This window comes from Zonotrichia leucophrys, chromosome 5, assembly GCF_028769735.1.
Source record: "Zonotrichia leucophrys gambelii isolate GWCS_2022_RI chromosome 5, RI_Zleu_2.0, whole genome shotgun sequence".
NCBI classification, from domain to species: Eukaryota; Metazoa; Chordata; class Aves; order Passeriformes; family Passerellidae; genus Zonotrichia; species Zonotrichia leucophrys.
This window is the reverse complement of record NC_088175.1, coordinates 49,980,158-49,992,520: the sequence shown is the minus strand read 5'-3', so window position 1 is coordinate 49,992,520 and position 12,363 is coordinate 49,980,158. Positions and strand designations below refer to the sequence as shown.

Below are 12,363 nucleotides of genomic sequence, written 5' to 3'. Positions count from 1 at the left end.
GCAGAGTGATTTGAGGGTGACAGAGATAGAGGTGAGGCTGAGCAGGGTCTGCAGCTAAAACCTCCTGCCCTGTGGATGGGAAATCCAAACACGGATGTGAAGAGATGAGCACGCTGAATGCAAGTGTCTGTGCCTTGTTAACAAACTGGGTGAAGTGAAAATTAATTAAAGTGGAGTTCATCCATTTTTATTCTCAATTCAGGATTGTGTGCTAGGTTCTTTGCTTTCATAATGAAGCAGGATTATAGCATGGTAGAAATCTTCATTTTTTGGTTTTAACTATTTAAGGACAAAACAAAACTTAGTTTCAAAAGAGAAACACATTCCAAGGCATCCCAGACTGAGAGAAAATGTTATTCCATGTTTTAGGATCTACATGAATACTGAGGTTAATTAATTTATTCCACATGACCTGACTCTGAGATCAGTTAATCGGGCTGGATATATTGCAGTGTCCAGTTTGAGAGAGATTATCAACTCTGTGCCCATTACAGTCTTTAACTTTTTGCCCTTTCATCCACAAAGTCTCCATTTGACTCACATGTTAAACACAAATCTAATCAGTCTTTCTACTAACATTATTAATTTTAATTTTTTATGTGTGATGAGCTGAAGTGGAATGGTGTTTGTTCACACAGCCATGAACTCCACTTTATTTTTCAGCCTTGCTTTGGTATTGCTGGAGCAGGTTATTTTGAAAATGCTGCCCTGGCAGCTGCTTAGCCTGAAGTCTTCCACTGAAAATCTGGATCAAAGCTTATAAATAAAAGCATTTACTTATGTACATGTTAATTCATAGCAATTCATTTTGGAATCTTTTTGCTACTCTTCCTACATTGAAAAGTCAGACCTCAGTTTTTCAGACATTCAGCACGAAATCTGTGCGGATCTGTTTGGCAGAGCTCATGGTTTGAATGTGCCTCATCATATTTCGCTTTTTCCTCAAAGTTCCAGTTCCCAGAGTCATGGGATTACATTAGAAACTTCAGGAGGAAAACAAAAAAAGTAATCCAGACCTCACGGCTGTACGGGGAAAACTTAAAAAATGTGACTTGAATTCACTCTAAAGGCTCAGATACCAAAGGGAAAGAGCACAGTGTAGTAAACTTGTAAAGAATTTCCTATGTGGAAAAGGAAGATTGACCCATTAGTGATCCTTTCTATCCAGTGCTAGGTGTCGAGATGTTGTGTTTACAAATTAATCCGCATAATCCAGCCACAAATCTGCAAAACCTTCTGTGCAGGGACTGCTGCTTTTTGGCATGACATGTCTCTGCCTAACTGGCCCTTGATGCCTTTTAGAGCTTTCCACTGCAAAAGCAACAATAGGGTCCAAAATGCAAATACTTTATTCTGGGTGGTAGCATAAATGCAAAGAGAGGAAAGGGAGTTTTCTAAGCTTTGCCTGGCAGACGTCAACTTCCAACCCATGGGCATGGTGAAGGCTCCAGAAGAGAGTAAAAGCTATAGAAATGCAAGTGGAAAAACATTTGTATGGTGTTTTGGAAAAATAATAGTCAACGTAGCCAAACCCAGTTTCCTGTGGAGAACAGGCTATGTCAGAGAAGTCGCCCCTCACTGCGCTGGGGACCTGGCAGCTCTGCTCCACAGGATCACAGAATGGGTTAGCTTGGAAAAGACCTCTGGGGCCATTGAGTCCATGGCCAAACACCACGGTGTCACCCAGGCCATGGCAGTGAGTGCCACATCAGCCTTTCCTTAGACGTGCCCAGGGATGGTGACTCCATCAGCACCCGCGTGAGAGCTCATTCCAACATCTGATCACCCTTTCTGTGAAGGAATTCTTCTTAATATCCATCCTAAACATCCCCTGGCAGCTCAAGACTATGTCCTCTTGCCCTGTCACTGGGAAAAGAGACCACCTTGGCCACAACCTCCTCTCAGGGAGCTGGATGGAGTGACAATGTCCCCTGCTTTCGTCCAGGCTGAGCCCCTTTCCCAGCTCCCTCAGCCTCTCCTGGTGCTTCAGACCCTTCCCCAGCTCCATTCCCTCCTCTGGACTCGCTCCAGCCCCTCATGGCCTGTCGAACGGAGGTGCCCAGAGCAGGTCCCGGCATCCGGGCTGGCCGAGGCACCGGGAACGGGCTGGGGCGGCCGGGCCCGCTGCGATCCCGCCCCGCCACAGGCAGGCCCCGGCACGGGCTGCGACTGCGGGGCCGCTCCAGCCCTGCCCTGTTCCCAGCCCTCAGCAAGGACGCCTCCCGCCCCGGGGCTCCGCTGCGGCTCACCCGTCCTTTCCCCCGGGGCGGGCAGCGTGGGCGGCGGCAGTATCGCTCCCAGGGCACGCAGCGCAGAGCGGGTCTCGAACCCGGGTCCCCGGCGGCGGGGAGCGGGTCAGGAGCGGCCGCGCCGCCCCGCGCGGTGCATTGTGGGTGCCGCACTGATTTATGCGGGGCCGCGGAGCGCGCCGGGAGCGGCGGGAGGAGGCGGCGAGCGGGGCCGGGAGCGGCGGGACCGCGGCGGCGATCGCGGCTCTCCGGGCGCGCAGCGCTTCTGCCGCCCCCTGAGGCCGTGGCGGCACCGCCGGGCGGCCGGCACCACCCACCCGGCCTCAGCCGACCCCGCGCCGGCCACCACGGACGTGGAGGCGGCGGCGGCGGGCGGAGCCGGGCCCGGCCCGAGGGGACCGTCCCGGCGCGGCGGAGCTGCCGCCGCTCGGTAGGGGCCGGAGCCAGGCCGAGCTCGCCGGGGCCTCCGCGGCCGCTCTCGCTCCGCAGGGGCTGCGCCGGGCCCGGGCCGGCCGCGCCGCTGGGGCCTCCGGCGGGGAGCGAGCGAGGCGAGCAGCGAGGCCCGGCCCGGTGCTCCCCCTCCGGGGAGAGCCCCGCGTCCTCCGCCCGCAGCTTTGTTCGCCGGGCTCTGCGCAGGGAAGCGCAGCGGCGGGACCGGGCCGGTGCCCACGGAGCTGCCGGTCCTTTCTTTGCCCGCTCTCGGGTGCGGAGCATCGTCTGCGGGACTGGTGCGGAGAAAACAACAGGTCTCGCTCCCTGCTCGCCTTCCAAAGCGACGCCCGCGCCTTGCTCTTGGGATTATAAATGTTTGAACTAAGACGCAGGGAACTGGAAGGAGAGCTTCCCGTTGGAATTAATAGAAGAGAAAAGAAGGGAGGCTTTTCCAAATCCTCTACAAGAAAGCTCATGCTGTTTTCCCCTGCTGTCCGTACTCTGTTTAATAATGCGATTGTGACCTGAGTGGAATTTATGAGCGATGAACTGTTGAAGCTTGTTGCATCTCTGCATCGGACTACTTTTTTTTTTTTTTCGGTCAGCACATGATTCCTCTATCCCAGCTGTTGCAGGACCTATGGGCCAGTAATAGAGGGATGGGAAGCTGAGACAGTTTATTTTCACATTCTTCTGTGCCGGGGACTTGGCGAGTTAGCTGAAGCTGCTGCTTTTTACTGGATCTGCTCTTTCCTCGGCAGGTTTATTATTATTTTTTTCATGTGTTTCGATTAAACAGTCATTGGACTGGATCTGGATGGGTGCTTTGCGATCCAAAGGGTTTTGGGGGATAACAGAAAACTGCTAAAACAGAGAAGAATTGGTGCTGCAGGAAACCTGGGGCCTGTTTTCCAAGCCTTTTCGTTTTACTGAGCAAGGTAAATAACGTAGTGGTGAAAATTCAGGGCTTATCGTAATCATGCATGAAAATGTTACAAAGCACTTGAGGTTGTTCCAAGTCTTTAAAAGCATGGAGAGGACCCACTGTAAGACTAAGAATGAGGTATTCTTTCAAAATTTCCAGATGTGAGTGTGAAATTTAAGGCTGAGAACAAAGTTTGTGGTACCTGAGAGGTTTGGGGAGCTACTTTTCCTGATTTTGCCTTGCATTCTTGTAGGTTTGTGTTTTTGAGAGAGGTTGCCTGAAGAGCTTTGTTGTTGGTTCAGTGTTCAGTGATTATACGAGTGAGTTTTTTTTCCATGGTTTTTAAATCTTCAATGCCTGAGCTCTGGTGGGGATCTGTGAGGGTCTCTCAAAGGTGCTCCCTGTTTAGTGTGCTCACTTCCAGTAGTGCAGTGCTCCCATTTGCATTGTTAACCAAATCCATCCTCTGCCTTTAATTACTTCTTGCTTACCTTTACTTTTGCTGACCCCATTGACAGCTGCTACTACTTCATAATGAATTTTTTGCTTTTTATCTTCCTTCACATGTTTTTATCTCCTGAATTGGACTGTTTGGACTTACCACTCATTTAGCATACATCACTTTCACCACCATAAAACTTCTGCAGCCAACACAAGCTCAAAGCACTGTTGTAGATACAATCTTTGTGCGTTTGAAGCAGTGGAAGAAGCAGATTATATTTCCCAAAATGTGCAGTGTAATCATTTGCTGGGTGAAGTGTATAATTTTTGTGTATAATTTTTGGTGTCAGGCTGCATGCCTTATCTTTGTTTTTTTTTTAAAGATCTCAGCAGCAGTTTACTCCTCACAAAAACATAAATCCATTAAAATGAAGTCGTAGTTTGAGACGTAGCCTGCAAAAATCTGGTTTTGCAAGAAGTCACAAGATTCTCATTATGAAGCAAAGCCTTGATTAAGTTGACTGTACCTTTTCTCCACTCTTAATGAAATAGTGGCAAACACCGAGGTGCTGGCAGCCTTTGCTGATGCTATCGTGGGGAGAGCTAAGTGGGTATTACGGGCAGCACTCAAAGTTCCTGTTTAGATCCGTTTGACCGAGATTTGTGGCCTTTGTTGTGTCTCTTTTTGTTTCAAGATGATGTGTGAGGTGATGCCAACCATCAGCGAGGCCGAGATTCCCGCCGGGGGAAATGGAGGCCACGGTTCAGGTTCCCCGCTGCAGTCGGATGCTGATTCCCACTTTGAGCAGTTAATGGTGTCCATGCTGGAGGAGAGGGATCGCCTGCTGGAAACGCTCCGCGAAACTCAGGAGACGCTCGCCCTCACCCAGGGCAAGCTGCATGAGGTTGGCCATGAGAGGGATTCCTTGCAGAGGCAGCTCAATACTGCACTTCCACAGGTATGGGCCTTTGCGAAGGGCTTTGTCAATGATTTTTGTATTCTTTGTTGGCTTTTTGTATGCTTGATTTACTGAAGAGTCAAGTTGTCTCAGGGAAAGATGAATCTGTCCTGAAGGATCTTTTGGTGCTTGCTCACTTTGAGAAAGGTGCAGAAGCAAGGACAGCAGGGAAGAGCAGCCCTTTCCCTCCAGTCTGCTTTCCCAGTTTCTGGAATTTCCTTGGCTTGGCATAAACGGAATGGTATCTACATCCTTTTGTGTAATAGAACTTGATGGACTTTTTTCTGCAACTAGTACTTTTTAATTGCTATTTCTTAATTGCCTGATTCATTCATGTACTTAAGAGTTAATACCTGGTCTAGTGGGAGGTGTCCCCGCCACTGGAAACCACTTCGAACTGGTCTTTGAGTTTCCTCCCAACCCAAACCATTCTGGGATTCTGTGAATTCCATACCGACCATTCTGTCTCTATTAAAGACTTTGATTTAAAGCCTTGAAGACTGCCTGTGAATGCATGCTGAGTTGTCATGGCAATATAGAAGTCTGAGTGTGTTGTTTAACCTATTTAGTTATTTTTGAAAAGTTTGGATTTGGTTTTTTGAGGGTTTTTTTTTGGTCGTGCTAGGAGTTCCTAATTAGTGCCTTGTGGAAAATGCACGTGGCCTGCAGTGCTGGTTTGTTACGTAAGGAGCATAGTTAGGAAAGGTGATTGGTGTCTGCAGAACTCGTTGGGTTTTATCCATTCCAGTTAAAAATAATACAACTGGACTTTGAACATGTTGAGAAGCATTTGGTTGTAGGCAAAGCAGGGGCTGCTTTGAGGTGTTGGTTAACTGTTGGCAGCCTTGTGCTTTCTGGCATGGTGGTTGCTGTCCCAAGCGTGGCACCATGATGCTGTGACTTTTACAAATGTTCCCATATCCTTGAATATTGTAATTACTGTTTATACCCTTTCAAACAGTGGTGTTAAAACCTCCTGTTTCACCGGTGTCATTACAATGTAATCACTGTATGACTCTCGGTATGGTAATTGGTGCTGGTAATTACTGAGGGATGGAAATGAAAATGTTACATGTGTTAATCTAGTTCTGTTACAATGATGAAAATCAGAAAGGAGAAGTTTCCAACCTTTGCTGCTGCCCGTGTTAAATCATGTGCTGGAGGCAAACATCATTCTTTGGTTTTTTGTTGTAATAATTGTAGCTTCTCATCCTCTGTGTCAGGTCTGCTACATTAATGGAGGCCATTTAGCACTTGCATGACCTGCAGACTGCTAGACCTGAGTTTGTGGCTGAGCAGAATCATCTCAGCTCTCAACTCTGCTGTTCCCCTTTTGCCTTTTCAGTTCTCAGCTTTCCTTCCTAAATCTAGTAGGCTACTTGCATGTAACCATCACTTTCTGAACTTTTCTGGAAAATTAGTAAACAGTTCCCCTTTTCAAGAATGCTATAATTGCATGGTTTCTTGTGAAATCTTTTGGAAAAGCAAGTCAGTTGAGGAAGAAATTTTACTGCAATTTTATGTAAACATGCATCAGTGTATGGATTTTTGTAGATTGCTGTTGGAAAATACTCTTTTCATCCTGTGGAACTCTGCTGCTTTTGTCCCCAGTGATGCTTAGCTCAAATGATGGTGGTGCTTTCAAAAATCAGAAATATTTTCATTATTGCTGCTATATAGAAATAACTTCTGTATTGGGCAGTTTTTGTTGTTGTTATGGTAGAGTCAGTTACTTCATGGCTGCAAATTTTGGATGAGGGGAAACAATTTTTTAATTCTAATATGTGTTCACTGTCAAAACTTTGTAGTGACGAACATTTGAAACTATTCAAACTTTTTTGTTAATTATTTCAAGCTGAGCATTCTTTTGAACTACTGCCTCAAATGTTCTGTTGTTAAGCTGTGAATTTCAAGGAGGGTAAAGTCTTTAAATTTAATAAAATAACAGCTGTGATATGTTTTTTTTCAGCAAAGAATGGATAGTAGTGTAGATTTAAAATTTTTTTTTGTCATAGAAGTTCTTTTCAGTTTAGTAGACCTGCAAGGTCAATTGAACTAATTGTACAAAGACCTGTGTAATTTCATTAATTGCTAAATCACTCTGTAACCGAAGTATTATTTCCTTCTCAGACTTGGATTGTTACAAGTCTTTGTAGTTGATTTTAGACTACTTTATCTTAACAGGTATTGGATTGAATTGTTTCTATGTGTACTTTTCCTGTCTTAGATCTTTAGCTGAACCAGCCAGTTTTAGACTGTTCTGATGACTGATGGCAAGTCCTGGTCTAAAAGCAGCAATGCCAGATTAATTTCTTCTGTACCAAAATGCCTCTTCTGGTTTTGCTATGAAGGCCATTTCTGATGGCATCCCTGTGCTTAATTCCTTACATTCACTGAGTTTTCTGTGTGTAAGAAAGAAGCTCACACTGGTATATAAAATACACCGTATATATATTTCAAAAGTAACTATCAGTGGATGTGATCCATTTCCAAATGGCAGTATTTTCAAAATCAGGATTTGCACCTCTGAGATTCTAAAAGTAAATGCAGTTTTTCCTGCAGCAGTGATGCACATTTCATGGTCACATTTCTTAGCTGGGAATTCAAGGCATCAAGGTTCTAGCTCCATAAACCTGGGACAATTATTTGGTTAAAGGCAACTTTTGTGGATGTCTAATTCACTGAGAGGAGTGCATTTAATCTTATATAGATGTGCTTTATCTGTTACATTTACTTAAAGTAAATACTTAAGTAATTTACTTAAAGCTGACTTTTTCTGGGTTTTTAGTGTGGACAGCTGGAAGTGAAATACATCACCACTGCCTTGATAAAATAACTGGATTCTTGGCAATGCTCTTTGTTTTCTGGGAGTTTCCTCTATTACAGATTACCCTACTCAAACTGTACTCTGACCTTGGAAAACCAACTTAGGAAATCAAAGTGCTGTGCTAGAACTTAATTTTATGCTTTCTAGAATTTTTCACAGAAAAAAAAAAAAAAAGAACATTAACTTTTTACTTGAAGAGCTTTATAACATAAACACATTGTTATAATTCTAATGATGGTCTTAGTGGATTTGATTATGCCCTTTATGTGCCTTTTAGAGTGCATTCTACAGAATTCAAGATTTGTGTGCTTCAAATTCATAAGTTAATCTGTAAAACTGTATTTGAAGGTTAAATTTTGAACCTAAGGTAGATGAGGCCCAAGTTACTTCACTTCTTGCTATTAAAGTGTTGCAGGCCAGGGTTCATTTTGCTGATAGAATTTCACTTAGATGTTTTCTAAAACATGATGCTTGTTTTGGATGGTGAAGACCAGAGTTTAATCTCCAGTGACTCTGGTGCTTATCACAAACAAAAGCACAGTCAGTGAATTCACAGCAGTTGTTATCAGGATGAAAATTTTAATATGTATGTTAATTTTATAAGCTAATAAATACAATACAAATATGAGGCAACACATATTAAGATCCATCTTAATCTTGCACCTCTGATCTTTTGGCCTTAAATTTGTCATGCCTCATTTTTTTCTCTACAAGGTAAGCAAAATAGTTGGTTAAAGTAAAAGTTGCTTTCTACCCATAGTAAATATTTTATCACTACTTCACTCTTCAGTTAAAAATGGTGTGTGTCTGTTCATATTTCTATTCAGTGAAGTTCAGGTATGTCCCTATACAGTGATGTTCCTTAGACAATCTCAGAAATACTCAATGTCTCACCTCTAAGAAATAACAAAACACTTGACCCAAAGACTGCCCTGGCATTGTCTGGAAGAGATGGACTTAAGGATTTCATTGCTATTTTATGAATAGTGGTATTTGGATTTCCTCCAGACAAGTTTTGAGTAATACAGGATGTCATAGATGTAGAAATGAGGCTTTGAATTGTACCTAATAAGAAGGACACGGTGGCAGAACACACAAAGACCTGGCCAGGCTCTGCAGCAGCTGAAATTTCCTCAGCACTTCCGTGCAGCTCCATTTGCAGCATTCCCAGATGTTCAGCCCTGAGGTGCCATGGCTTGCACTTCTTACTCTGGCAGCAGCTGCTGCTGACTTCTGAATAACAGCCATTAATGTCAGAGAGTGCCCAGGAATGCTGAGGTGCCAAAGGCTTTCACATGGATGATCCTCCATTGCTCCCACCCAGTTCTGACAGCAGAGATGAACAGGACTCTTCCTGTTGCATTTTCAGACATCTATGTTGAGTTTCAGTTGCTAAGTCATACTTGGCTCTTAGTAAATTACTGAACTGATTTGGCTTTACACTAGTTTGTCAGATGGAGATAGGAGTTAACATTCAGAATTCTTCGCTGATTATCAATAAATCTCAGCTTCCCTAGCATTTCTTTGTTTTCAAGACATACAAACAGATACCTTTTGCTCCAAACCTTCAAAGTATGAATTTGTCTGAAATAATGCCCTGTGTTTGGGCAAAAAGGACTACACTTAAATGGTGCAGGGGAGTATATTGAGCACTGAGTCTCCAGCACTGGTTCTGTGTTCTTGGTTTCTCATGTGGATGTTTGGGTTTGTTTATTGAAACATCCCACCCCTGCCCAGCAGACATCTGTTTGCCTATTGTTAGCAACTTGCTGTTTATGCTGTGCTTTTAATTTAGGTTTGCTTGATTATAAATAGACCATTTAGCTAGATTAAATTTGGAATTAATTTTGGGTTTCCTTGTATTTGAGGGTGAATTTGACTGCTGTTAAGTTTGGGGTGAAATTTGTTGCTGTTTTACTGCTGAGTGGTGTCCCATTCCGATCCCTCCCCTTAACAAGAAGATTTGGTGAAGTCCGAAACTATTGTTTTTATTTCCCTTAGTTTATTTGTAGAAAGAATGTTTTGGTGACTGCACAGAAATGCTTTTTATTTGTTTTGGTAGTGGATGAGGCCCTGAAACAGGAGCTAGTGATTTTTCCCTACTCTTGTGCTACTGTGGGCAGATGTCTGTCAGTGGGTTTATTAATGCTTGGGGTGCTCTAGTCCAACCTGCAGCCTAAAAACAGACTGGGTATGAGGTGGAAAGAGCTATAATCAAAACAAAGTATTTAAAATATATATTTAGAACCAGGTGAACATCACATGTATACCTTCATCAGTTGCCTGTAGCCTCTGGTGCAAGAGGTAGTGTCTTTTGGTATTTAGAGAATTCTTCCTCTGTTACCTTTTATTTTTTTCCTCTGTTCTTTTATGAGAGTAACTAAAAAGTGCTTTGAAGATGTTTAGTTGCAAGACTTGAAGATTCAATGTGGCTACATAATTGCAGTACCAGGAAAAAAAAACCCAAATCCCTTTTTCTTTTTTTTTTTTTTTTTTTAAGATAAATATGAATTAAGAACACAGTTCCCTACTGCCTTCCAAATTCTTAGGGTTTTAATGTCCACTAGCCTAAGACTTTGTTTCGTCTTTTCTGTAATATATTTAGGAGAGTTGAATGTTGGTTTTATTCACTGTAGGTTTTGATCATGGAATTAGGAGGACACATTGTATTTTAATATATGCAGACCCCTTAGAGTTAAAAGTGTTGTCAGAGATCTTGAATTTTTGGAAAGAACGTTTTAAGTGCCTATTAGTAATTGTTTTTCCCTCTCCCTGTGTTACCATTGCATCTCATAACTGCATGAATGTGCTTCACACTTGAATTTGGGGATTTATGTTTTAGTTTTCCATTTTTAAAGGAATATGACAGAGGTCTTTGTGTAAGCTGCTTGTGGCAATTTAGGCAGCTTAAGTCACTTAAAGTCTGTAAAGCTGACTGGTATCTGTTGACATATATTAGAAAATACTATAATCTCTTGTGTATATACATCTCAAGCTATAAATACTGAGAAGAGATAAATTTGTGTTGTGTGTGTCAGGTAATCTGGATGCTCATAACTTTCCAAGGGTCTTTTTGTAATAATCCTGCCTGTGGGTTCCCCAAGTGTAAATGTAATGCAATTCCTGCCAGGAAAAATGTTTTCACATTCTCTGGGCTGAAAGAAGAATTATTATTTTGCTACTGAACAGAGTGAGTTTTTTATTCAACTTGACTTTTTCACAGAGGCACAGGGAAATAATGTTTCCATATTTTGGAAACTCGCAGATGATTGTGTAGGAATCCATATCTGTAAGTCACTTGAGATTGTTCTGGGAGTTTGGATATTTAGAATTGGAGGGGTGTGATTACAAGTCCAAGTTAATGCTCACTTTCATTCTGATGTGTTGTTTTCCTCTAAGCTGATGTGAGTAGTTGTTCCCTTGGTTTTTTGCCCATGACCTTTTCTGTTTCAGACTTGCCCTTTGGTTTCACATGGAATCAGCTCCTTTCCTTCTGATCAGCCTGGCAGGGCTCTGTGGCCTGCTCCTGCAGTGGCTGGGGCTGCTGCATTTTTCAAAAGAGAAGCTTTGTTGCTTAATCTCCTCTTTTGCTGTTCCACAGTGGCCTTGAACTTTGCTCATGTGTTTATGCTCCTGTCTACTGAGGATATGGTTTTTGGGGATGGTAGTGCAGGTCTTAACAGCAGTGTAATTTCGGTTGGATCTGAAATGTGCCATGGCTGTTGATGGATACATATGAATTCCTGTAATTCATCTGTCTTCTGGTTATGTTTGCAGAAAGAGAAATACCCAGAATTGGTCTTTTGTTTTACAAATTCTGTGAAGTGCACCAAAGTTCAAGTCCAGGCTGGATGGAGCTCTGGGCTGGTCTGGTGGAAGGTGTCCCTGCCCATGGCACAGGTGAACTTTAAGGTCCCTTCCAACCCAAACCATTCTAGGATTCTGTGATTCCTTAATGAAAACATCCTTACATGAGCAGCATTGTGCATAATCAGATAGCTTCAGGACAGATTTTAAATAAGGACTTGTTTAAAGGGATTCTTGGAAAAAAGCTTGAAAAATTTGATTTGTGACCTTTTGAGTTTTGTTAAGGAGAAAAAAGAACTTCTTTTTAGAAAGTAGGCATTTTTTTCTTTGTTGTCATAGGAAAATGAGCTGCTCTTGGTTTTCTTTTTAAATTTAATTAACAGTTTTTTCTTTTTTTTTCTCTCTGTAGAGCAGTAATCTCTCTTTGGGTATGGTCTGAGTCATGGTGTGTTTTTCTTCTATTACTAGTACATAGTAGAGTTGGGTATCCAATTGTAGAGAAATATTCTGAAGCACAGTGCTTGGTTTTTTTAATCCTACCTCTTACATAAATGCCTATAAAATTTGGTTCTATACATTTAAAACATTGTTTTTGGAGGTGTATTTACCTTTTATATAGAATGGCAGGGTAGATTATGTGGTAAAAATGAGTAAAGCATGGAGCTTGTTAAACACTGTACTGTTGAGAGAAGTGAGATTTTCTTTTCTTACTTCAAATTTACA

General features: G+C 42.8%; 1 protein-coding gene across 8 annotated transcripts in view; it reads left to right on the top strand.

The window, feature by feature from the left end:
- Positions 1-2,466: 2,466 nt before the first annotated feature.
- Positions 2,467-12,363, top strand: part of PPFIA1 (PTPRF interacting protein alpha 1) — a 53,834-nt gene continuing 43,937 nt past the window's right edge. For 7 of the 8 annotated variants that reach the window (XM_064715506.1, XM_064715504.1, XM_064715502.1 and 4 more), the window contains exons 1-2: positions 2,467-3,619; positions 4,743-5,006. In XM_064715506.1, coding sequence (XP_064571576.1) covers positions 4,743-5,006 — 264 coding nt within the window. In that variant the 5' untranslated portion in view covers positions 2,467-3,619. Of the gene's footprint in view, positions 3,620-3,859; positions 3,927-4,742; positions 5,007-12,363 lie in introns of all 8 variants that reach the window. The other variant, XM_064715500.1, reaches the window with a different exon arrangement.